The 26835-nt window shown below is 41.9% G+C and overlaps 1 protein-coding gene across 1 annotated transcript in view; it reads left to right on the forward strand.

Moving 5' to 3' along the window:
• Positions 1–26835, forward strand: part of TMEFF1 (transmembrane protein with EGF like and two follistatin like domains 1) — a 133898-nt gene that overhangs the window by 52832 nt on the left and 54231 nt on the right. Inside the window, exons 2-3 of the mRNA XM_068396904.1 lie at positions 21757–21866; positions 26380–26509. Of these exons, the coding sequence (XP_068253005.1) occupies positions 21757–21866; positions 26380–26509 (240 nt within the window). The remainder of the gene's footprint in view (positions 1–21756; positions 21867–26379; positions 26510–26835) is intronic.

Here is a 26835-nt window from a genome sequence, read left to right on the forward strand (position 1 = left end):
ATAATACAATAAAGTTGTAATACTGAGCAAGTGTCATTCAAAGAATCATCTTCAAATGCCATTAAAAAAATCAGAGCACAAGAGCTTTAAGATCCTTTAAGAGAAGTTTGAAATGTCAGACACAGGAAGCATAAATGCCAAATGATGAGGAAGGGGTGTAAGAAGTACAAGATTCAGGCATTCCGAAAAAGAGAAGATACTCACATGATGACTGAAGCAATGTTTTCAAATCTCAGTTTTGTATTATATTGTATGGCTCTCTGCTTTCAGAGACCATTAAAGAGTTAGATCTCAAAGCAAGATCCTGGGAAGAGGAAGGAAAGTGTTACATTTATTTTTAATTATTAAAGAATTGTTTGAACCATATGTAATAGGTGAGAGAAAGGGCTCAAGAGGCAGAATCAGAGAATGTCATCATCTTGCTGCTCAAATAAAGTAACTTGTGCTGGACCTAGGGCAAGAAAAGTTGTTTTCATTTCTATAATACACACAAATCTTATCAATGCCAGCATAATTTTACCTGCTTATGTAGAAAATACAAGACACTCTATTTGCAGTCAGATAGTGTTTCCGAAGACAGATCTACTGACCCATCATTGCTTGTAAGTTTAAGGTTACATGTAGTAGACTCGTGTTGCGTAATTGCATTTTCATATGATCACTTTTTGACTTCAGATTTGCTATCGTCTTTATTCTCTACCTTTGTTTACAAGGAGAATTGGTCCCCTAGCTGGTTTAAAACTCTGTGGTAGCTATTATAAGAATAGCCTACAACAACCTATATCCCGTTTTTACACACCTTCTTACTTATTTCCTGTAAGATTGTTATATTTACTTCTTACACATTCTGAATGCGGGTGCTGCTTTTTGCAATACTCACCCAGATCCAATTTCTTTTCCAAAGGGTCAACTGCCCATGTGTTACAACCTAAATATAAGTTCCTGGTTGAAAGCTGACCCTATGTTACCATGAAAATTAGAAAAGGAGATGGCAAGTCTAAGAGAAAGATAAGAGATGGGCAAAGAAAGAATAAAGTTGGGATTGCTCACAGATAAAATGGAATAAAATTTCCCTACCTACCATGGTAGGTTTTAAATTTCTGTTGAGTTCTACACGATGCTTCTCAAAGATGAACTTTTCAGCCCATATCTTACATTTTAATACTAGCATTGAATTATGGATCTTTTCAGTCTTCTTAATTATGCAAGATCATGATTATCAGTGAAAATGTGCGTTTGTCAAAGGTTTTTTTTCTGTATATACAAAACAGAGAAGATGCACATAGCCTTACAATAGATTTGGAAACAGAGAGAGGAGAATGAGCAAACTCTGAAGCTGATCACTAAGTCTTCCAGCTGCATTGTTTTAAAGGTCCTTTGCATCCACTGAAGAATGCTGTCCAGCTGAGCAATGCAGGATGACTGAGATTAATATTCTGTGTTGAGAAGGAAGAAATAGAATCATAGAATCGCTTTCGATGGAAAAGACCTTTCAGATCATCAAGTCCAACCGTTAACCTGGCACTGCCAAGTCCACCACTAAACCATGTCCCTAAACACCACATCTACACGTCTTTTGAATACATCCAGGGATGGTGACTCCGCCACTTCCCTGGGCAGCCTGTTCCAATGCTTGACAACCCTTTTGGTGACGAAATTTTTCCTAATATCCAATCTAAACCTCCCTTGGCACAACTTGAGGCTGTTTCCTCTTGTCCTATTGCTTGTTACTTGAGAGGAGAGACTGACACCCACCTCCCTACAACATCCTTTCAGGTAGTTGTAGAGAGCGATAAGGTCTCCCCTCAGCCTTCTTTTCTCCAGACTAAATAATCCCAGTTCCCTCAGCCGCTCCTCATAAGACTTGTGCTCTAGACCCTTCCTCAGCTTCATTGCCCTTCTCTGGACTCGCTCCAGCGCTTCAAAGACCTTCTTGTACTGAGGGGCCCAAAACTGCACACAGTGTTCGAGGTGCGGCCTCACAAGTGCCGAGTACAGGGGGACAACCACTTCCCTTTTCCTGCTGGCCACGCTATTTCTGATAGAAGCCAGGATGCTGTTGGCCGCCTTGGCCACCTGGGCACACTGCTGGCTCATATTCAGCCGGCTGCCATCTAATACCCTCAAGTCCTTTTCCGCCAGTCAGCTTTCCAGCCTGTAGCAGTGCATGGGGTTGTTGTGCCCCAGGTGCAGGACCCGACACTTAGCCTTGTTGAGCCTCATACAGTTGGCCTCGGCCCATTGATCCAGCCTGTCAAGATCCCTCTGCAGAGCCTTCCTACCCTCAAGTAGATCAACGCTCCCGCCCAACTTGATGTCATCTGCAAACTTACTGAGGGTGCACTCAAATGAATAGGATAAGGAAAGAAAACACATTTATTTGGATGTCTCTGGAGCTTCATGCTTTCTGAGCTACTTAGAAGTGGTAAAGTTCAGTCTTGTGTTCCTTCTCCTCTGTGTGCTGAAGGAGTGATCCAAGGGCAGCTTCAGTTCGTGTACTCAGCGTGGGAGCTGCTTATTGTTCTCAGTACAAAACCATAGATCAGGAGTGTACAGTGAGATAACCTTGGAAATCTGTAGTGGAGTTTTACGTAAGCATATCAAGAAGTGTCATACGATGGCATTCAACACAAAGCGTTTGGTTTCCATGTTAATGTGTTGGTTAATGGCTGTTTCAAAAATCTGCATGAACTGGGAGGAAAGGCATGAAGTTCCAAATGCACGAAAAAGTGTGAAATTGCATGGCACCAGCAAGAGACATTATAAAAGACTCACGCTGTTCTACACAGCGAGTGCTTCTAGCCCACTCTTTTCCTCCAAACTTTCTAGAAGTACCCAGCTGTGAGCCCTTATAATGAAAGTCTAAAGTCCATATTTAAAATAAAGACGTTAAATTTATGTTTTGAAATCAATTTTAAAAAGATTACATGACCACTAAGCAATGCTGAAAAGTCTTATTATGTGGGGCAGCTAAGTGTAGCTACTGAACCCCTCCCAAGAGTTTTTCTTCTTATTTATTGTTAATGCCTGCCATCTTTCTGACTCTTTGCACTGCTCTTCATTATCTATTCTTTTTTGTATTTTGATCTAACTGAATTACTATTTACCTTGCTTTTGAAGTTTGTGTTCATCTATTTTAAAGTCCCGCGGACATCTTAGGTATTACAGAGTACATATTAATAACATTTTTGAAGTCCTGCAGTGGCATAATAGCATATTTATGTGTTTGATATGTTATTGTTTCAGACAGCCTCATGTAGACAGAATGTTTTTCCACAGTCACCAAATCACCAAGAGACTAGCCCCAAATCAGTTTTTGTGGGAAACCTGCACATGGTGACAGAAATTTAACAGGACTAGAAAGTTGATAAAGTGACTGCATAATTACCCATCAGTATCAGGTGTGATCTGTTTATAACAGCCAGGTACTAAAAATAAGACTTGGCCAAGTTTCCTTGTCGTTTCTTTGTAATAATCCTAAAAGGTCACTGCTGTGGAAATGTGACTTCTCTGTCCCTAAACGATCTGGTCTGTTTATAACAGGTTTTGTGTTTTTTTGGTATTTTAAAGGTACGTCACCTGTGTCTTCAGATTGCAAAGATCATTCTGGAAAAAAAATATTGCACACAGTGGACTTTGCAAATGCCTTTGTTCTGTGCAAAAGGGACCAAGGTAGGGTGCTGACTTGGTGCTTGGGATTTAAACACATTTAGAGTGTCTGGCACCATTTCAGGTTGGAGAAGGGAGCTCTTTCAGCCTGTTCATGGGGTCCTGTGAGCCAGTCATCTTTAAAGATGTGCATTTAATGGACTCAGAGGCCCCAAACATTTTTTGTAGAGCGTTGTGCAGGCAGAAGAAGAGACTTGGAAAGAAAGAGGTGGCCCATGGGTGGTGTGAATTTTCTGAAGAAAGCCTGTGTCTTGGAACCATCTGCAGGTCTTTTATCTGCTGTGAAAATCCATGAAAGTTCTTTTTTTAAAAAAAATTTTCATATTGACAAGTGCAGCTGACCTTTGAATTAGCTACTGAGTCAATACGTGGTTCTAGATGTATTCAGAAGCTTTATTCTTCCCCTTACTTAGTATAGCAAAAATAGAAACAAAGTGATCATTTGAATAATGCATAGAGGATTATAATGATATATACAATTAAAATTTAGTATTAGTATATACACTTAACTAGAATCCTTTTATATAGTCATCTTCACAATTGATTAAATGAGCAACTGGGGTGTACATTTTAGTGGCAGAACCTGCGTTACTCATCTGTGTTCCAGCGCATAGTGTATTTTCCCATCTATGAGTGTATAATGTGATACATCAGGTCTAATTTTATACTCTTCTATCATTCTTGTAGTCTGTGATGTGGAATTATATAAAAGCAATATAGTCAATACTGATGTAAGCATTAATAAAAAGTTTTCAGTTAGGTATTTATTGATAATTTCGTAACATTCTTACATGAGGGATGAACACCAAAAATAGGATTTCCTGTCTGAAGAGAGCCCTTCTTCCATTTTTTTTCATACATCTTAAAGAAACTGTTAAACTGTTTACCTTAATGGGTAAAGATACACCAGCTATAACTGTTGATTGAAGAGCTAGTTAGGATGAAGGTGATAAAAATGTTGTGTTCTTGTTGAACTTTGCCTGTTTCAAGTAAAAAGTAAGTAAACCTAAGCAGCTTTTATTATAGGGAGTATCCCAAAGTAACTGGAAGTTTTTGCTTTGTCATAGGCTGAGTAATAGCAGAGCATAATGCAGTTTAAGAATGAATTTCTGATTCTCTTCCGTATTTAAGACATTCCAGTACTTATCAGTTGCAAACAAGAAATAGTTGGAAAGCATATGGAGCAGATCCTCCTGGAAACTATACTAAGGCACATGGAAATCAAGGAGGTGATTGGTGACAGCCAACATGGCTTCACTAAGGGCAAATCGTGCTTAACAAATTTGGTGGCCTTCTACGACAGGGTTACAGCGTTGGTGGATAAGGGAAGAGCAACTGATGTCATCTACCTGGACTTGTGCAAAGCATTTGACACTGTCCCACATGACATCCTTGTCTCTAAATTGGAGAGACATGGACTTGACGGATGGACCACTCAGTGCATAAGAAGTTGGCTGGGTGGTCACACTCAAAGAGTTACAGTCAACGACTCAATGTCCAAGTGGAGACCAGTGATGAGTGGCGTTCTTCAAGGGTCGGTATTGGGACCGGTGCTGTTCAACATCTTTGTAAGCAACATGGACAGAGGGATTGAGTGTGCCTTCAGCAAGTTTGCCAATGACACCAAGCTGTGTGGTGCTGTTGACATGCTGGAGGGAAGGGATGCCATCCAGAGGAACCTTGACAGTCTTGAGAACTGGGCCTGTGCGAACCGCATGAAGTTCAACAAGGCCAAGTGCAAGGTCCTGCACGTGGGTAAGGGCAATCCCAAGCACAAATACAGGCTGGGTGGAGAATGGATTTAGAGCAGTCCTGAGGAGCAGGACTTGGGGGTGATGGTTGATGAGAAGCTCAACATGAGCCGGCAATGTGCGCTTGCAGCCAAGAAAGCCAGCTGTGTCCTGGGCTGCATCAAAAGAAGCGTGGCCAGCAGGTTGAGGGAGGTGATTCTGCCCCTCTACTCCACTCTCGTGAGACCCCACCTGGAGTACTGCGTCCAGCTCTGAGGCCCCCAACATAAGAAGGACACAGACCTGTTGGAGTGAGTCCAGAGGAGGGTCACGACGATGATCAGAGGGCTAAAGTACCTCTCCTGTGAGGAAAGGCTGAGAGAGTTGGGCTTGTTCAGCCTGGAGAAGAGAAGGCTCTGGGGAGACCTTAGTAGGTAGCCTTCCAGTACCTGAAAGGGGCCTACAAGAAAGCTGGAGAGGGACTTTTTACAAGGGCATGTAGTGACAGGACGAGGGGTAACGGTTTTAAACTGAAAGAGGGTAGATTTAGATTAGATATTAGGAAGAAATTCTTTGCTGTGAGGGTGGTGAGACACTGGAACAGGTTGCCCCGAGAAGTTGTGGCTGCCCCCTCCCTGGGAGTGTTCAAGGCCAGGTTGGATGAGGCTTTGAGCAATCTCGTCTAGTGGAAAGGTGTCCGTGCCCATGGCAGGGGGATTGGAACTAGATGATCTTTAAGGTCTTTTCCAACCCAAACCATTCTATGATTCTGTGGTATGGCATCTGTTGCACACCACATCATGCATTTCAGTACCAGGAAAATTACAAAACTGAAGGAGGAGCCTGAGTACGAAACCCTTTTTTTCCCACCTATAGCAGATGGTCAGATTTCTAATTTAAAATTTTCTTGGAGTTTTGGCATACTGCCATCTGTCTCCACAGCTGCAACAGTGCAATAACTCTGTCACCTTGCTTAGAAAATGTTTCTTGAGAGTAAATTTAATGTCTAGTGAAGTGTTGAATTTACAGCTGCTGGGAGCAGAATATAATATGTAAGAGATGGCCATGAGGCCCTGCTGATTTCCCTCACCTGGTTACAAGTAAGGTTGTGTTTATATGAAACTGTTGTGAACAGCATTAGGGAGTTGCAGGGAAGATGTTTCCCATTATATGGTTTCATAGGCCCTTCAGTAGTCCTGTGTACAAAGAATCAATCAGCAGTGTCAGTGGAGATCTTGCACAAAGAGCTTGACTGAGATTATGAAAAACATTCATAATCATTATCATTGCAAGAAGACTGTTTTCTGTAAGTTTTTTCTTTGTCTCAGCTCTGTCAGTGTCTATTACCATTGAAAATGACTGGCAGTTGTAATGTTAAATACCTTGCCAAGTGTTCAACCCATCTCTCTGCTTAAGTATTCAGTTGGAGATGGTGGCTCACCTCTGCAGAGCTGTCAAAATAGTTTTCAGAAGTAGCACTGAATGGGTACTTGTGGCATGGGAAATGCTTTACCGATTTTCTCTGGTGAAGACGAGACAGACTCTTCCAGATAGAAGATGGGTATCAAGCACTGCTAACTTGAATTAGATCTGAAATCCAGTTCTGGGATGAAGATCTTCCTATCCCATGACCACAAACTGAATCGTCAAGTTTGATTTGTAGTCTCCATGTTTGCAACAATATGGAGGTTGTGCATACGTGAAATTTGCTTTCTTTCAGAAATTTGTGGGCAAGTCTGGCTCTTCCACTTTTGTAAACTTAGAAATAAGATTTATGACAGGTTTCCAGTTCCCAGATCTTGCGAGGCTTTCAAAACCTTTGTTACTCTTGTCACCTTCAGACAACAGGGAACTTGCTAATGCTTTTGGAAAATGTCAGTTGGGTACACTGGATCCAGCAGGTTTCTGTGCATTTTCAGTTGGCCTTGAGCAAGACTCATAGGTGAGGCTTGCAGCAGTGGTTTCTCTTATGATTTATCCGAGGAATGGATCAGTTTCTGGAAAACTCAGGTGCGTGGAAAGAGATGGGAAGATGAGATGTCTGTTAGAAACCCGATGCTGAGGGCACAAGGATGACGACTGCTCTGTCAGAGGAAACTATGAGAGAGAGCTTCTCAGTGGGAGAAATCACAGAGCAGAGGTCATTTTCCTCACACCCTTGCAAAGACAATGTCCTTTCTGAAAAATGGTATCTATGCCCGATTTGAGCCCAACTTATCCTCCTCTTTTTGTCTTCTTTCCCTCTCTGCTTCTCCCTCCTTAGGGCAAAACACACCTCAGAAGTGTATTCAGGCTCCTCCATCTTCCCATCTGTTGCTGCTCAGGAGCCAACCCCAGACAATGTTGTGTTTCTGAATAAACCAAGAGTTTTTCCCAGCGGGGTTGAGACATGTTTCTGGGTTTGCATGGCACTGTCTGCACGAAGCTCTGTCACAGCAGCACAGTTTGAATTCTGAACAGCGATTATCAGCTATTTGGATACAGCAAATGAGTCCTACAAGCTGCATTAATACATCAACATAGCTCTTTAATTAGCATTAGTAGCCTTAGCGAGTTAGCATTCATTTTTCTTTCACTTTTTAGACTGACATGTACTCCCTAAATCTTTTGTGTCTGCTCCATTTTTGGTGATCATAATGATTTTCTAGGTGCAGTATTGAAGATATTTCTATTAGAGGGAAGGGAATGAGACTGAGGAAAGTTAACCTTGTAGCAAAACAATTGGACAGGGACAACTTCTGTTGTGTTATCCTGCCTTGGCCTTGCGTTGTAGCCTTGGATAAATCATTTTATCACTATACTTTTCTTCCTCATTCAGTGAAATGGACATGATAATATCTAATTTTAATCATAGTTTGTGTGACTTCTCTGCTTATGCTGTAAGTCATGGACTGGCTCTCAACCATGTCTTTCAGAAGGGGGATCTGATCTTCACTGCAGCCTCTAGGTATTACGGTATTTCACATAGCTGTTCATGATAATGACTGGAAATGACGAGTAATGTTTAAAATTTAAGCTATTTAGAGGCCACATTTTAGATTTGTGCTATCAAATCATCTTACAGACAGCAGCATTTTCCCCTTAGAGAGTGAATAATTAAGAGTAGATTAATACACTATCTGACAACTTTTTGTCAGGTATTTTCTGCCACTTTTAAGGGAAGGTTTCAAATATGAGGAATAAATGATGTCTTAAAATACTTCTCCACACTGTAATTCTACATATTTGTCTCCAATAGATGGAAGGCCTAGTCAAGTTAATCATTATTTGCGTAAAAATCAGGTAATCAAAAAATTGCCTGTGTCCTTGATCCTACAAGAACTAACAGGCATTCTTAGTCTTACATATGATCAGTTCCGTTTAGTTTATTTAGATCACACAGAAGCTCAAGGTTAAGTCTCTGCCCAGGCATTTATAGGATCAGAGCCTCAGATTATATATGGTAAATGGCAAAACTTCATTTCAATAAGTTGTTCCTTATTGAAAACCATTTTGTAGCAAATAACATTTTTCTAGAAAATTCACCAAAAGACACCTGTTTTTCTTGGTTTTGTAGCTGAGAAACAAAAGGACTTTGCCATCCAGATAGTTTTCTCTTTCTTCTGTCTTTTTAAGTCTAAAGGAAAAATGTTGGGATAATGGGAAGGTGGAAGGGGAGGAGAGTAGCATTGGAGCCAATACTGAACACTGAAAATATTATTACTGGAAGTATTGGGTTTGGAATGTATGTATATATATTTTTTTCACATTTTAAAAATATTCCTAATTTTTCCCATGAAACATACCACTTTTTTGGCAATCATTTATAATCTGTGTAATATGCAGAGTATGTATAATAACTGAGTTGTGCTGTATGATCTACGTCAGTACTGTGTTGGTTTATCCCCAAACGTCCATGAAAACCTATCTGTTTCCTACAGTGTTTTCCATTATCCTTGGGAGATTTTTTATTTTTTAAAAAATCATTTTTTAACTTACTGTAGGGCCTTCAAATAAGTCACAAGATAATGGCTCCAGAAGGACAACACATCCCTAAGTGTATTAGTTGGCAACCTGGGAGGCTGTTCCACAGCTGTGAACACAGTCGCCTGTGGAGCTCTGTTGGATCAAGACTCAGCTGCTCCTTAAACATCTCTCTGACACTGAAACCACACAAAACATAAGGGAAAGGGAAGGTGGTGAGGTTAATATGACGTTTATAGTTGGCTTTGATTTCCCAGTCCCCCCAAATGTCTTTAAAATAAAGTAAAACAAACAGAAAGACCCTAAGCAACTTCCATAACTTTCCTTAGAGGAAAGCGTAAATCCATGTACAGAGCCTGAGTCTCTCTTCACATTAGGACTTCCAGAGTGCTGAAGTCAAACATATGTTGACATGACCTTGAGAGCGAAGAAACAACAAAAAACCCCTCATGATCAGGCCCTTCTACCTCTTCCCTTACGATTGCTCCCAGAGGTGAAGGCTCCTTCTTCTGACAGCAGGACAGAGCTCTGAAGGCAGTGATCGGGGAGGGGAGATGACTGAAATGGTTATAGAAAGGCTACGTCTTCTTTGCATCAAAGCGCTGGTCACACCAGGGCCTTTTTCTCTTTCACTGTAGAAGAAATTGAAGTGAGGAGCAGACAACAGAAGGAGCTGGGCTTTTAGCTCCATGGCTGGGTATATCCGTTGGCCATCCATCCCCCACGTGTAAACAAATACCATAATTCTGGAGGCTCAACAAGGCATGACGCTTCTCTTCCAGCTCTTAATCTGGCAAGCTGGTCCCCAGGCTAAAGCAATGCCAGGAATGGGATCAGCATTTGGCCAGTGTCATTTTGCGATTGAGAATGAACTTGAGTTATGTGTGTCACCTACAGATCAAAGAAGAAATTCCCTGTAATGTTTATGGAAGCTAATTAGGTTCTTCAGTTTTGGTTTTTACCACTGTTTTACTTTGCTCTGGCCTTCAGGTACTTCAGGAGTGTAAATGAGAGCTCTATTTTTTCAGAGTGTTTGAACAACTTGTCATTCCTCTACAGGCTTAGGGAAATAACTGTCAGATTTACTTTATGAACAGGACTAAAAAGTTCACCTTGGTTTGTAATTGACATAGAAAGATTTCTTCAGGATGAAGATTCAGTAGCCAAAGCTATAGCTTCATGGAGAGCAGTATGCTTGCCTGCTTGGCTCTTACACAGGTCATGATGCTAGAAAGCAAGTGAAGCTCCCCAGTTTGGGGGCCAGGGTAGAGGAGAGATATAACATACCCTTAGCAAGTCACTTGGAAATGTTTTGGATATTTGACTATCTACTCTGCAGACTGAGACACAGAGCAAGTAGGCATTAAGGGAACAAGGACAAATAACATTTTCCCACTGACTCATTGCACATGCTGCACAACTGTCAGGAATTAACAGTATAATTTATGCAAATGAAAAATTTCATAGGAGTCCCACTAGTTGAAAAGAGCTGGCGAAGTGTAAGAGCACAATTTTTTAAGTTATCCTGCCAGAATGCATCCATTTGTATAAGCATTAGCATTCAGCAACACAAGTTATCCAGTATCCTAAAAAGTCCATGTGTTTAGAAGTGTTTACATGATCAAGGTCTAAATTTCCAAGTCTCAATATGCAAGGACCATAACAGCACCAGGAGTAGAAAACAGTCAATGACCACTTATTTGCACGTTTGTGGAAAGAAACACATTGCATATGTGTGTGATTTTGTCACATGAGCCTTGTCCCGATGTACGTTCCCTCAACTCCTCCAGTTAGCATGATGTTGGACCCCTCTTCTCCAGGCAGCCACTGATTTTTCATGAATTTGTAGGAGGCTCTTTGTCCCAGGCCTCTACCGCTGCCAGATTTGGCTGATTTGCCCAGTGAGTGCAAAAGTTATTGGAAGAAACCACCAGAGACACATTCAGAGAGTCGCTGTTCTTGCACAGCCTTGGTTTCCTTAGAAACTGAAGATTGATAATACATGTTTTAATCAATCTTGCTGTAAATATGCTATATGAGCATGTTTCTTTTCTAAGATTTTATTTTAATTTTATGTAAAAATATGCAATGGCATACTAACTTCTTTATAACAGCCTTGCAGAATGACATTCAATAATTCTTTTGTAGTAAGACAGATTCTGCTTTGTAAGCAAGTTTTGAAGTCAGTGTCCTGGGCAGCTGCCAGCAGAAAAGCACACCAGACCTGTGTCCTGAAAGCCAGATTGCTATATCGCCTAATCTTGATACAAAAGTATTTATGAGAGAGAAAAACATTTCAAGTTCTCACTGCATCTTTCCCTGTCTCCAACCAAATGCACAGCTAGTCGATTTGTACCATTTGCCAAAGCATTCACCTACAGATTGTACATAATTTCTAAAATATTGTCAAAGCTTTTAATATAGCAAAAAATTGCCTCAACTTTCTCTACAAATACTTTTTTTTTTTTTGCATGATGGAAACAGAAATGCACCATGGGCTGAATACAATATTTTGACAGAACTGTCATCCAAACACTCATCACTATGACACTTTCCTTACTTTTTTCACACCGAATAGAGTTAGTCTGAGGCACATGGGTAATGGGAATAATTGCAGTGTGGGAGACTCTGAGGTTCAAAGCCAATCTTGTTACCTTGCTGTGTGAGTGCTAGTTGTTAAAATTTGCTGTGGTTTCCTATTGTGTGGAAGAATACTAATTACTTTAGCAGCACTTATGCATTCTGTTTTTCTCTGTTTTAAAAGGAGACTGTAAAGGTAAAATTATAATCATCCTAGGTAAATTGGACAGCACTTAAGCAATCAAATGTTAATGTAGTCTTGTAAAAGTAGTTTTAGGGAAATATTTCAAGCTTTATTCACTCAGATAGCATTCTCAAGAGCCAAAGTACAGCTTTTTTTTTTTTCTGCACAATTGAGTCTTAAATATTGCATCAAGATACAACAAAACAGGTTTTACTAGTCCTATAATACTGCTTAAGATTGTTTTGAAAACAGCAGATTTGCCATCAGCCACCCAAGGCATCCATTAATTGACCAATTAAAAAATATGCCTGGGAGTATCTTAATTCCATTAGACTACAGTTGTCTGTTTTTTTTAGGGTAAATGCATTTTAATGATTTTGTTTCTTTTTTTTTTCTATAAAACCTCTAGGCTGTTCCAGTGAATTGTTTTCTTCTAATATAAGTATGAAAGAAAATGATACCATGTCACAGAAAAGGCATTTAAATGAGTTTTAACTGTTTCAGTTATTTAAAACTTATATTTGTTTTAGGTTGTCCTGTGTTACATATTTTAATTTTCCTGGGTTTGTCCTCTGACTGCTTTTTTCCTCATTCTTATCTTTCCATTATCTACACTCTCCACCTTCTTAATTTCTTGTAAGTTGTTTCTTGCTAAAATTTCACCTCAAATCAGTGACAACAGCCATCTTCAAAGGGGATGTGCAGTGGCTGAATGGCATCCTCCTTAGCCCTAAATCATTTCCCAGTAGAGTTTGTCTTATTTTTTGTTTTCTTTTCTGAAAAATATACTTTTTACTACGAACATGATAGTATGATCCATTCTGTCTTGCTTTGTCTTGTCTGACAGGAGCAAGTATTATTTATATGGACAATTACTAACTTTGTCTGAGGACTTTGTGTGCTCTTATTGCTCCCCCATAATCTTAGACAATTTCTGAGAAGAAATTCTGAGAAGATTCAACAGACATAAACTCTACAATGCAAATTATCATGATTTTTGTAATCCACAACAATACACATAAATAGTATTTTCAGTTTTTGTCAATGATACATGTTTTGGAAGGTCATAGTTCCTGATGGCACCGTATTTTAGTAATACTTTGTGCTCTAACCGATGAAGCGAGAAACAACACTCGCTTCTTTTGTTGCAGCACTAAAGCCAGGGTTCCTGCTTGACCAAGGGACAGGTAGCAGTGGCCGCTCAGTCACTGTCTGCTAGGATGAACTATGTTTCAGTGAAACACTTTATAAACACGAGATTAAGAAAAAGCAGGAGTAAATACTAGGTGTTTTCTTCAAATGGCATCGGTGGCAGGTGTCAAAGAAATTGATGCAAAGCCTGGGGGCTTCCTTTCCCCTAGAACTGTTTGTGTACAGGTACATGTCTGAGCAGTACGTGCTGGCTTGTTTTAAAATAAACCGTCTTCACCACATAGGCACAAAGGAGGTGGAACGACACTTCACCTTCAGTATTTGGCATACGTTAGGTGAGTTTGGCTCCTAATTTTGCTTTTTGCTACAGAAACAGAGCACAGAAGTTGTGGTATGAGACGTCAGGTTAGCGCTGGTGGAAGTGGCACTCTGAAGGTGGTAGAAGATAAAAATATCCTTCTGTGTCCACCACGCAAACACCCTTTGCTTTCCATCTCCTGCAAAGAACTGAGATGTGTGTGTCCGCGTCTGTGTCACTGTTTCACATGTCTACTGTAAAAACTAGAAGTCAAACATATTTTTTCACTTCTTTCTTAAAAGAAGCCACGAAGTCTCCAGGAAAAAGACTATTCTTAGCTACTCTCAGTGTTGGGGTAGCATAATGCCAGTAAGGGGAATGCTCCTTCTCTGCCGGTGCTTGGTCATTGCTTCTTCAGTGGCTCTGCAAATGGACACCCCCTACTTCTTATTTCAACTTGCAAAGCAGAAATATGCTGTTTCTTGAAGGTTGCTCTGATGTTTTGAAGGGAATAGAGAAAATGTAGTGGATGAGCTGTAAAGAAAGATTGGTTAAGGAGGGAAACTGGTGTAGTAGGTGTGGTAGGAACCAGTGGGGAGCTGAAGACGTGCAATAAAATAAATAGAAACAGGTTCTGTTGTACATGGCTGTAACTTTCATTCATCTGTAAGATTTGTACCCAGTGGCTGAAATGGGGAGTAACTTATGCTGCCTCGCTCCAAACACGAATGCCAGCACTTTGCCAGTGTCAGAACAACTAGATCATACACACGAACTCCCAAAATTGTGCCTCCTGTCCACAGCCTGTAAACATTTGCATGACTTACTGCAGGAATGGCTGTACTGGGTGCACTTTGAAAGAGCAATGGGATGGGGCTGAGCTTGTAGATTAAGACACCTAAACGTTTATGTGTAGATGTGCACATGTGAGCTAAGTGCCTGAGCCAATGTCAAAGTTACTGTAGGTGATGGAGCTCTAAAGTGGCTTAAGCTAGTACCAGCTGGGATGCTCCTGTGTCTGCATGGGACTGGTAGGACCTACATGAGAGCTGTGCTCTTTTGTTCTGAGCTGGCAGCTGGAGGTGAGCAGAGCTGTCCCAGGGGCAATCCAAAATATTCCCTGGAGAATCTTTTTTGCAGTTATTTTATTTACCTGTGATGTCACTCAAACTCACCTTCATGGTTCAAGTGGGCAGGCTGTGCTTGGGAACAACTGGGGCACAGGCCTGTCTCTGGGTATCATCTTTGTTGTGGGGCAAAGGGTGTGTCTGGCAGGTGACGTTTTATTGAAGAGTTACATTTCAGACACGGGTTATTACTGTCCTTGTCACGTGAGCAGCTCAGCTTTATATTCCTTAAAGTTTCAGAAAGTGCAGTTACTTAGAAGAGACTTAGCTGGAAGTAAAAATCAATGAAAGGAAAATTGGCCTGGTTTAGGCCAAACCAGGACACTTCTTTGTGGTTTTTTTTTTTTTCCCCCGTTAAGTTCTCCAATCATTACTAAATAATTTGCCAAAAGTAGAATGATTTGCCAAAACCCAAAAAAGCCAATGATTTGCCAAAGCCCATCCAGAGCCATAAGGCTGACTCCCAAAATGGAGTAGGTTATAGGTTTTCTGCTCATTGGATTTTGACTCTCTTCTGCAGTCCTGAGAGCTCATCCAGTCATAATGCCGCTATCTCCACTATACTTTGTGGGCTCTAACATACCCTCACACAACATAATATCTCCTCTGAACCCTTTCTCAAGGCAATGTTGACCCATATCAGCTGTTCTTACAATTTTGGGGGTTCTTTTAACCTGTAGAGTGGCAGACCCTTGGCTTCACAAAGAACAAACCATTTGGGGGACAGAAAAGCAGCAGTGAGGTGCCCCGCACTGCTGTGCCTTTTCCCTCTAGTGACAACGGTGCAAGCTGGAAAAGGGCAAGGTCAAGAGAAAAAGGGGGCAAGGGGTCCCGGCACCTACCCTGGTTGGGGTCTCACCCATAGGAAACTGAAAGCAAGCAGGCAAGCAGGCAGGCAGAGAGGGTTTTTCCCAGGCACAGCAGAAATATTCAAGAGGGCCAAAGCTGGTAGCACTGCTACTAAGCCCACCCGCTCACTTCCAGGTGGGAAAGGTTTTTTTTTTTTAGTTCCTTATATCCATTCATCATTACTCTGTACTATTGCCAACCCCAGGAGAAACACAAGTTTTGAAAAAACCAAATTGCTTATGAAGTTACCAGATTTGCCCGTCTTAGATTTTATTTTATTCTCAAGGTATCCAGATGGAAGCAACATGTTTGATGTGCTTAAACCTACAAATTTGATTTTATCTTCAGGTTCAGCATTTTGACACATGTAATTTAGCTCATAATGAGAGGTTCACGCCTCAGAGCAGTGCATTTTGAGGTCACAGGCAAAAAGCCAATCTCCGGCTACTTCTATCAATCTGTACTTCAAATTCTCTGAAAGGAGTCAAAATGGAGGCAGCTTTCCTCATTTTTATTGATGTATCAAATTATCACAAGGTGAATTCATTTCAAAAGAGGAAAAAAACCCCAAAAGACCTTGATGTGGGTCTTTGCAGCCAAGTTACTGCAAGCTGCTGTGTGCTGGTCAGCCCTTACACCACCAGAAAATGTACTGGCTGCACAGATATTAGCAAATCATTTTTGAAACCTCATTTCAGGTCTTTGGAGATTAATTTTATCATAAATTTGGAAGCCTGATTTAATTGCACTAATTATGTTTCCTCCTGGGAGTTGATGGATTACTACTTACCATCTTCTTGCTGTATGTAATGAGTCACACTGAGGCTTTCTCTTATTTATACCTGCTAAAAGTCTAGGAAATGAGTTGCGATAGGCATTAAAGAAACATGTAAGAAATTACCCTAAACCATTTGCCACATGTTCTTACTCCTTTCATAAGTCTGTTCTCACATATGATGATAGTGATTCTGTTCTTCTGGAAATAATTGCAGAAACTCCATTTTAATTCTCTCTCTGTGGGGAATCTGCTGAAGAGGGAGCATATTTCAGACATGTGAGACATCCACTGCTCCTCATCACATCTCTCTATTATCATCCATTCTCATCTATTCATTTTTGAACCAAACGCTGCAGATGTGAGAGTCCTTATGGCCACCACTCTCCTCCATACCTGTGAGTCACAGAATCACAGAATCACAGAATCACAGAATGTTAGGGATTGGAAGGGACCTCGAAAGATCATCTAGTCCAATCCCCCTGCCGGGGCAGGATTGCCTAGACCATATCACACAGGAACGCGTCCAGGCGGGTTTTGAATGTCTCCAGAGAAGGAGACTCCACAACCTCTCTGGGCAGCCTGTTCCAGTGTTCGGTCACCCTCACCGTAAAGAAGTTTTTCCTCATATTTATGTGGAACCTCCTGTGTTCCAGCTTGCACCCATTGCCCCTTGTCCTGTCAAGGGATGTCACTGAGAAGAGCCTGGCTCCATCCTCTTGACACTTGCCCTTTACATATTTATAAACATTAGTGAGGTCACCCCTCAGTCTCCTCTTCTCCAAGCTAAAGAGACCCAGCTCCCTCAGCCTCTCCTCATAAGGGAGATGCTCCACTCCCTTAATCATCTTCGTGGCTCTGTGCTGGACTCTCTCTAGCAGTTCCCTGTCCTTCTTGAACTGAGGGGCCCAGAACTGGACACAATACTCCAGATGCGGCCTCACCAGGGCAGAGTAGAGGGGGAGGAGAACCTCTCGTGACCTGCTGACCACACCCCTTCTAATACACCCCAGGATGCCATTGGCCTTCTTGGCCACAAGGGCACACTGCTGGCTCATGGTCATCCTGTTGTCCACTAGGACCCCCAGGTCCCTTTCCCCTACGCTGGTCTCCAACAGCTCTGCCCCCAACTTGTACTGGTACATGGGGTTGTTCTTGCCCAGATGCAGGACTCTACACTTGCCCTTGTTATATTTCATTAAATTTCTCCCCGCCCAACTCTCCAGCCTGTCCAGGTCTCTCTGAATGGCTACGCAGCCTTCCGTTGTGTCAGCCACTCCTCCCAGTTTTGTGTCATCAGCGAACTTGCTGACAGCGCACTCTAATCCCTCATCCAAGTCATTAATGAATATATTGAATAGAACTGGTCCCAGAACCGACCCTTGAGGGACTCCGCTAGACACAGGCCTCCAACTGGACTCTGTCCCACTGACCACTACTCTCTGGCTTCTTCCCTTCAGCCAGTTCACAATCCACCTCACTACCTGATCATCCAGACCACACTTCCCCAGTTTAGCTGCGAGGATGCTGTGGGAGACTGTGTCAAATGCTTTACTGAAATCGAGATAGACCACATCCACAGCTTTACCATCATCTATCCACCGGGTAACATCCTCATAAAAGGCTATCAAGTTGGTTGAGCAAGACTTCCCGTTGGTGAAGCCATGCTGAGTGCCCCTAATGATCCCCCTATCCTTGATGTGCCTAGAGACAGCACCAAGAACAAGTTGTTCCATCACCTTTCCGGGGATGGAGGTGAGGCTGACCGGTCTATAGTTACCCGGGTCCTCCTTCTTGCCCTTTTTGAAGACTGGAGTGACATTTGCTTTCCTCCAGTCCTCAGGCACCTCTCCCGTTGCCCACGACTTAGCAAAGATGATGGAGAGTGGCCTAGCAATGACTTCCGCCAGCTCCCTCAGCACCTGCGGGTGCATCCCATCAGGGCCCATGGATTTATGGACGTCCAGGTTGCTTAATTGGTCCCTGACCCAGCCCTCATCAACCAAGACAGATTCCTCCTCTACCCTGACTTCTTCTGGGGCCTCAGGGGTCCGGGGCTCCTCAGGACAGCCTCCAACAGTATAGACAGAGGCAAAGAAGGCATTCAGTAACTCCGCCTTCTTTTTATCCTCTGTCTCCAGGACCCCCACCTCATTCATCAGTGGGCCTACATTGCCTCTAGTGTTGGCTTTACCTGCAATGTATTTGAAGAAGCCCTTTCTGTTGTCCTTGACCTCTCTTGCAAGGTTTAATTCCAAGGAGGCCTTAGCTTTCCTAGTTGCCTCCCTACATCCTCTGACAACAGACTTATATTCCTCCCAAGTGGCCAGCCCCTCCTTCCACGATCTGTACACCCTCTTCTTCCACTTGAGTTTGACCTGTTTAACCATGCAGGTCTCCTGGTACCCTTCCTTGACTTCCTACCTGTTGGGATGCTCTGATCTTGAGCTCGGAAGAAGCAGTCCTTGAATGCTAACCAACTATCTTGGGCCCCCTTACCTTCTAGTACCCTGTCCCATGGGATTTCCCCTAGCAATTGCTTGAAAAGGCCAAAGTTGGCCCTCCTGAAGTTCAGAGTCCATCAGATGCAATCGTGCTCGTGTTGGAGGCTTGTTTTCGTGGCTGCTGGAATTTGCCACTGAATGGCAGCAGGCATTAGGTGACATCCTGTCACAGGATAAAGTTCGTCTGTCACATTCAAGTGCCAGTCACCAGGGTGTCTTGTCTTTTGTACGGTTTTGGAAAATCATGTTGTCTCCTGGTCTCAGAATGACCTTCCCGGCTCAGCCTTCATCTCATGCAAAAAAGCTTATAATCAGTATTTATCATTTATGTGGAAAGAAAAACAGTCCACTCTTAAAATTAAGTAACCATTAAAACAGTGTGCTTTCTGTCATCTTAATTCCTCTGGTGTTTTTTTTAAAAAAAAAGCAGTCTTGGTTTCTTGGGGTGAGAGGAGCTCACAAGGGCTGATTCCCCACCCCCATCTTCATGTGTCCTGTGTCCTGTTACAGTTTTGTTCTGAAATCATTACCTTTCTCACTGGCTTTTGCAGCCAGAGCAATAGCTAAGTTAGGAACAAGTACATCTCTGGTTCAGCCTTGATGCTGAGCTGCTAGCTAGGGACTGTTTCTGACTCCTCCTGGGTCCCTCCCCTCCCATGCAGAAAAGTGAGGTCCTTTGCCCCTGCCGTGGCAAAGAGGCTCCTTCCTGGGCGGTCACATGCCCTCGTCACACTGGGGGACAAAGAGGTCAGGGAAAAATCTGTGCTACACTGCTTGGGCCGCTGGACATCGTGTAGACCCTCAGGATTTCAAGCATGAGTTGCAGCTGCCAAGGGGTTTCTTCTGCCGGTGGCGGGTATTGGGTAGGATGCTGCGAAGTACTGAGTCCAGCGAGCTCAGTTGAGAGTTGCGAAGGAGGATCCGCATCTCTCTAGCTTCCTGAGGTGATGAAAACAAGATTTTGAAAGCTGCTCACGCTGTAATTTGTCTGCTCCCTTTTATAAATTGCATTTTCTCAAATGTGATATCATCTAAACATGGATCATTCTTTCAGATATGACAAACATTTCCCTATAATTAATCTGTATAGTTTGTTCATCTTCATGGAACAGATCTTCACGAGGAGAAAGAAAGGCACATTTCCTTCAAGATCAAGTTATGAACACACTAAAGTGAAAAGATGCAATGTTCTGTCACATTAACTGGGTCCCTACAATGCAGGAGTTGTGCTTGATAAATGGTGACATTAAGAAAAACGTTAGAAAACACGTGCACAGGGTTGTGATGGCAACCAGGATACCTAACTACCTGGTGTTACATGCATTGCCCTCCTCATTTATGCCTTTGGGAATGATGGATGTAGGAAAAAAAAAATCAATATTATTTCAATTTTTTCTCACAGTTGACAAAATATGTGGATTATAACTGGACCTTCCATTGAGTTATAACCCTATAGCTTTAGTGCTATGAAAAAATACATAGTTATACTATATTAAATATAGACGTATATGACACATAGCATAATTTATTACACACGTTAGTATATAGCTATATATTTATTTATATAAACTATGTGTGTGGGTGTATAATGTTACATAAACCCACAGGAGCAGTTTTCCAGGGTGTCTGTCACAGTCATACCGAAGTGCTGACACTGCTGTGAGCAGGAGGGTGACTGCCTATTTAAGACTGTAAGTGGCCGCGAGCATTATTTTTTTCTGCATTTGACCTACCTTTCCCCGTTTTTGAATGGCTGGTATTCAGTGCTTTCTTTAAGCCATTTATCCGGGTAGGGCTTATTAAAAGTCACAGACATTCTTTTAAATCACACCGCTGTCAATGAATCTCTTTAGTGTGTCATAGAGTCCTGGAGGCTTCTGACTCGAGCTGAAGCACAGACAACTTCGAATTATATCCTTTGGTATCAGTGCAGCCTTAAACAGTGGCAGGGGATTTTTCCAGAGGCCTTGGTGTTATTTTCACCTTTTCATTGCAATCGATAGTAACAGCAGTGTTCCCAGGCAGCCTGGAGAGGTCATGTTTAGGCTGACACTGACTGCTTCCATTATCCCACCGCTGCCTTCATTTGCTCTCTCTCCTATACATAGTTCAAATCAAATACTTATTTCGAAAGAATATATTTATTCCTCTTTAAAACTACCCTTGGATGTGATGCGCAGAAAAACTTGAAGCCATTTAAGCAACTTTTGTGTTAGAGCTATTGCCTATGCAGTTGATGTGTCCAGCCCCTTGGTTTCCCTCTTGCTGGCTGTACCCCTGCTGCAGGCTTACTGAGGCAGGAGCTGCCTTTGTGCTCCGTGTTTTTATGCAGCAGCTAAGGCAGAGGGCTCTGGTTCATCACTCTGGCTCCTACAGTGCAAGTAAATTATAAGAGTTTAAACACACTTTGGTTTATTTTTAGTCTGAAGGATAATAGTGTGGGCAAGGCGGAGACTAGAAAACCGGGCAGAGAAATTCTGATGTTTTAGCTTTCCTTCTTCTTCAGGACCTTTGTGGCAAGTAAGGCAAAACAAGGTGGTGGGTGAAAAACACGGGCTATGGCTGGTGTAAAGGTCCTGACTCCTGCCAGGCGTAGTTTCTGCAGAGGAAGGTTTTGTACTGGGGACATCCCTGGCGGGGGGGACATGGAAGGGAATTTGGGCAGTGTAAACACGCACCTGCTCTGTATCTGTTTGCGTGGTGAAGCGGCATTTAGCCACAGTCGCTGTGCCATCCAGGCAAAGCTGCCTCTGGGGAGCAGGACGGAGACGATGCAGGGCAGCCTGGGCGAGAGCTCTGGCTTTTGCCTTTAATTTCTGTATGGGGGTAAGGCAACAGGGGGCTCAGTGGGTCTGAGGACAAGACAGTCCCCAAAAGTACTCATCTTACAATTTATTTTCTTTCTCCTTTTTCTTTTTTTCGCAGAGTTAAATGTAAGGGAATCCGACGTGAGAGTGTGTGATGAATCGTCATGTAAACATGGAGGAATGTGCAAGGATGAGGGCGACGGCTTGAAATGTGTGTGTCAGTTCCAGGTAAGGGCTGCTTACCTTTTTGTTTGCCGTTTCTGACCAGTTTTTCAGGCGTGTTGAAATATTTGTAGAATCACCGGTTTAAAAATTTCGCTCGTCAACAGGCTTATCTAGTCTAACCATAGGCTCCTTTTTTAATGGCACTGGTTGGGATGGTATGTGACTGAGCAAGGTGTGCTCAGGGAGCAAGTAGAGTGTAGCATCACGTTCACTCCCCGCATGGTTTTGGTAAGTTAGCCAGCATCACGGACTGACGTGGGGAAGAACGGAGGGCCACCACATGCCAGGCACCCATGGCCCCTGCGACCAGCACAAGCAGAGGTGGGGAGCACCGGATGACACCTGCTCTCTGCCTTCCCACCTTGCCTTATCCTGCCCCAAGATCCGAGACGGGAGAGGAGGTGACCAGCAGCAGGGCATTCAAGTGTTGTCACACACACCAGATGAAGCTTTAAAATTTAAATGCAGTGCAATTATGGATTGCTTACTCTAATACTCAGTATTTGGAAGATTCTTCCCCACTCTGCTGGTGTCCAAATGTCGTACATTAGACCCTGGAAGATCTTAAGGCATTTTGAAAATCAGATAATAACAGGATCACCAGTGATCATAAAGTTTATGAATGAAAACAGTGAATTAGTCCCACTCAGGAAAAAAAATACGGAAATTTGATTAAAAAGTATCCTCTGAACTTTTAAGTAGTAGTAAATAGCAAGTTTAATTTTCTTCATTGGTTTTTGAACCTTTAGTTTACAGGTTTTGTAATTATCATGGCAATCCTTCCTCCCCTCCCGCCCCCCACTTTTTAAAGAAAAGAGAATACTGTGGTTCTTTGTTTTTACAATTTATAGCCAGGACAAATGTATCAAATATTATGAGACTCCTGGTAAAACTGGAAGAGATGGCAGTGTTATCAACCAACCCTGGAGTGGGCTATCTTTCAGTGTTTTAAAAATAATCATATGTTCTGTTTCTGATAAATAATAAATCAAGGGGAACCAGAATAGCAACAGTGTGTATGTGATCTTACACTGTTTCTGGATTCCAGTGTCTCAAAGCTGGCTTTTGATGTGGTGTCGTTCAGGTGGGCACCTATGCCGAGGGCATCCCACAGCTTACATCCCATAAGAACAATGGGATCCGACTGCCTTTCAAAGGGAGGAAAAATTCTTAGGAGAAGAGGTTTATTCATCAGCCTTCACTCTGTCTGTAACTTTCATTTATGAAAAATAGTAAGGTCAAAACCCAGTAATGGTTAAAAAAAATGAAAATAAATTCAACCCTAGGCTAAGCAAAGGTTTCATTTATTTTCTGTAGGTAGTAAATTTTATGACTTCTTAATATCCAGGTCATGAGTACTAAAAAAGAGACTTTTTCTTGAAGAAACAATTTTTTAAACTAATATTATTTTTAAGCTAATTATAACTTTACTGGTACATCTTGAAAAATTTAAGGAAAGAAGTCTAAGGATGAGGAGAAGGTGTTGTATTTTTCAGACAGCAGGTTGAATTCTTCCTGTGATTCTCAACCTTAATTATTTGCCTGCAACTAGCACCACCAAAATATCCCAGGCAACAAACACCCAGCCGAACTGTTAGGTTGTCTACGTGCAAGACTGTCTGATAGCTAGGTAATTTTGTTTGCGGGGCTTTAAAAAGGACTTAGTCAAATTTGTGTGCAGTGGTTCGGCTGAACACATGCTGAAAGAAAGAGGTGGGCATACCAATGTGTTCTCCCTGAAGTGCATTTCTTATTCCCCACAGCTGGGACAGAGCACGTGGATAAATGCACCCCTGGTCCGATCCAGCAAGGCATTTCTTACACTCTTAAAACTGCAGTTTTTACAAAAATGCACTCTAGGGAGAGAGTTGCCTAATTAAAATGGCCTCCGGTCCGGGTGCTGGTCAGGTGAGGATTTTTCTGCTGGAGGGGGACTGCCTCAGGGTGTGAGGCTACAGCCCTGGCTGCCTGGCAGCAGGGGGTTTTGGGGAACTAAGGCCAAGGCTGCCACAAACCATCCCTCAGATTTGGGAAAATGCGTAGAGATTTGTGTTCCCTTCCAACCATCGCCACTCCTTCCTCCTCCTCCTCATCTGCAGCCATTTCCAGCCTGGCAGCATTTCTTAACTGTTTGGTCTTCTTTAAATATTAATGAGTCACAGTTTTTCCTTGTAGGTTCCCTTTTGGAGATGACTGGCTGCCAAATTTCAGCGTTGTCGCTGAAACAGCTATAATGTCATGGCAGCAGGAGCTCTGCAGGCCACGACCCCTCTGAGCACCTTGTAGGCTTTGTCTTGCCAAGTCACCTAACATAAAGCGAGATACCGAAGTTTGGTTCCCCAGAGTCAAATTTACAAATTAGACTGTAGGAGAGGTGCTGAAGGATTCAGGTGGGCTCTGCTTGCGGAGACCTTAATGATATCCTGACTTTCTGCAGGCCTAATCAGGAAAAAAGATAGCTCCCTTTTTATTGCAATGGAGGTGGGGGATAACACATATTCACCAAACTTTTGGAAAGGTCTTTTGCTGTAATTTGGATGTGATGTTTTACAAAACCTAAATTAAAAACTGATCAGCACCTAGTGAGTGTGTTATGGACTGGCGGGGGGATGTGAGGTGAGAGAAGGCCAGCGCAGGGCTCTTTTCTTGATCCCAGTAAGAAAGGCTTGACAACAAATGGTTTAGTAAGATAACTGCGTTAATAAGACAGAATAGGAAAAGGAATATAGGTAGCAAGTAAATCTTACATCCCTTCGGATGCTGGGCATCCCGCAATCACGCAGCATCAGATGGAGCCTGGACAGATTTTCTCACAGGACACTGTGCAGAGCAGATCCCGTCCATGGAGAGATGATCTCCCTTTTGGTCATTCGAGCTATTAGAGAATTTCCTCACAAGAAAACAACTCTACTCCTAGATGAAATTTGCACGAGAACTTTTGGCTGCACTGTACCCAATCACTAAAGGCTTACCAAACTGTAAAAAAGGAGTACTTTGCCTCTCATTTTCTATCCTCAAGACAGAAACCTGCAACTTTAAAACATCATGCAGCAACTTTAAGATTGAATAGAGAATTATCTATTGGAAAGTATTGTTCCCCCCCAAGAGTCACCTGTTTAATTATTCCCTAGAAGTGACTGTTCAGTGTGAGATATGACAGAACTGACGGTTGTGGTTGAATGAGAGCTACTCACTATGGGAAAGTATTTCAAAACTGTTAGAAATAATCTTCAGAGCTGGCAGCGTGATTTATTTCTGTCCGTACATGCTTAGTTCATTCTCAGTCAGTCATCTATGGCAGGATGACAAAGGAGGAAGGATAATTCTCTTCAGAATTATGTTTTAAAAATTGAGTATTTTGAGGTTTGTGTATGCCAAAGCACAAAGAAACTGTTGTGGCAGAGACTTGTTGTTTGGAATTCAGAGAAGAAACTTTTGTCCTTTAGGGGCAGTTTAGCCTAACTAATGCTGCTGTTTCTGTGGGAAGTCTCACTGGTTGAACTATACCAGTTTAATCATACACTTTATATGGTTAAGAAATTTGGTGGCTAGTCTCTGTATGTCTTCATTGCATTTTGTTGTTTGGGTTTTTTTGCCTTAGGGTTTTAAAGATGCAAAAGGTGTCTGGAACTACAGTTACCATTGCAGCCCCAAACAGGGCAATGTCTCCTTTTCCACGCAGTGAAGTGGGGTTTGGATGTCCAGTTCAGCAGGGAGTGGTGCAGCACTCACAGGTGCTAGGTGGATTGGCTGTCTCAGTGTGTTTCCCAGTGTTTTAATACACATTATACATAGAAGAGGTATATAATCCACCTTGCTTAGAACGTAAGAAAATAGCAAAATACAGGCTGCTCCCGCCAAAGCCATTCCAAATGATACATTTTCCTTTTTTCCTTTCTTTTTATTAAATGTACCAATGCTACTGACTTTAAGCTCAAAATTTTTCAGTATAGTAATACAAAAGCATTATTATAGTTGTTGACTAAGTAAAACAGACTCATGATGATCATGAATTTAATGGGGATGGTGATTGTTTTCCACCTCCCCTGAAAGATCCCTCTATGACCAAAAAATTAGCAAATCTTCCCTTAAGCATCATTCACTTTAAATGTGAATTAAAGTTTCATCCCACTGCGTCTAGTCATACATTCTTGTATTATCTTGAAGAAATTTTCTCCTTCCTCAGTGTGTTTATCCTTCAAATACTTCTAGATGCTTGTCATATTCCCTCTAGCCATTACTGAGTCCCACTACAGTTATTTTGTTCTTTTAATCTTTCCTACTGAATTCCTATGTTCTGCCCATACGGAGTTGGACTATTACTTCAGTGATCTGAAAGGAATACATACAGTGATCTTGAGAAACTAATATATTTTAAAGCTTCCTTTAGTGAGCAGGGTTATAAGTTACTGCTAGTAATTAATATTTACAGAACTATCTTCCTGTATATTAATGGGCAGCTAAGATTAATCACATGATTTTGTATTACTGAGTTACTTTATAATTTCTTTTTCAGTGTCACACAAACTATATTCCTGTTTGTGGATCAAATGGAGACACTTACCAAAATGAATGCTTCCTCAAGAGAGCTGCTTGCAAGCATCAGAAAGAGATAAAAGTGGTATCAAGAGGACCTTGTTATTCTGGTATGTAAAACAACACTTTGTGTTACTAATGAATGATGTTATATGATTAGCTCTTTAGTTTTGCCTTTAATTCCAGAGACTGTAATTTTCATGCTTTTCATAGAATGAAATAATGTGGAAGCTCCAAGTCCTCTTTAGCAATGGAATATTTTTATAGAGAAGAAATCTGATGTATCTTCTGATACACTAACAGGTAAACATTAAAAGTAGAAATACTTTTTCTGAGAAAATAGTTTGTGAATGCTTCAGTTGTATGTATAGAGGAGCCTTTATATTCATTAAAAGGCTTACAACAAATTTGGAGCAGACTCTAAATTAGTCATTTC

Source organism: Nyctibius grandis, chromosome 3 (genome assembly GCF_013368605.1).
Source record: "Nyctibius grandis isolate bNycGra1 chromosome 3, bNycGra1.pri, whole genome shotgun sequence".
In the NCBI taxonomy this organism is placed as follows: Eukaryota; Metazoa; Chordata; class Aves; order Nyctibiiformes; family Nyctibiidae; genus Nyctibius; species Nyctibius grandis.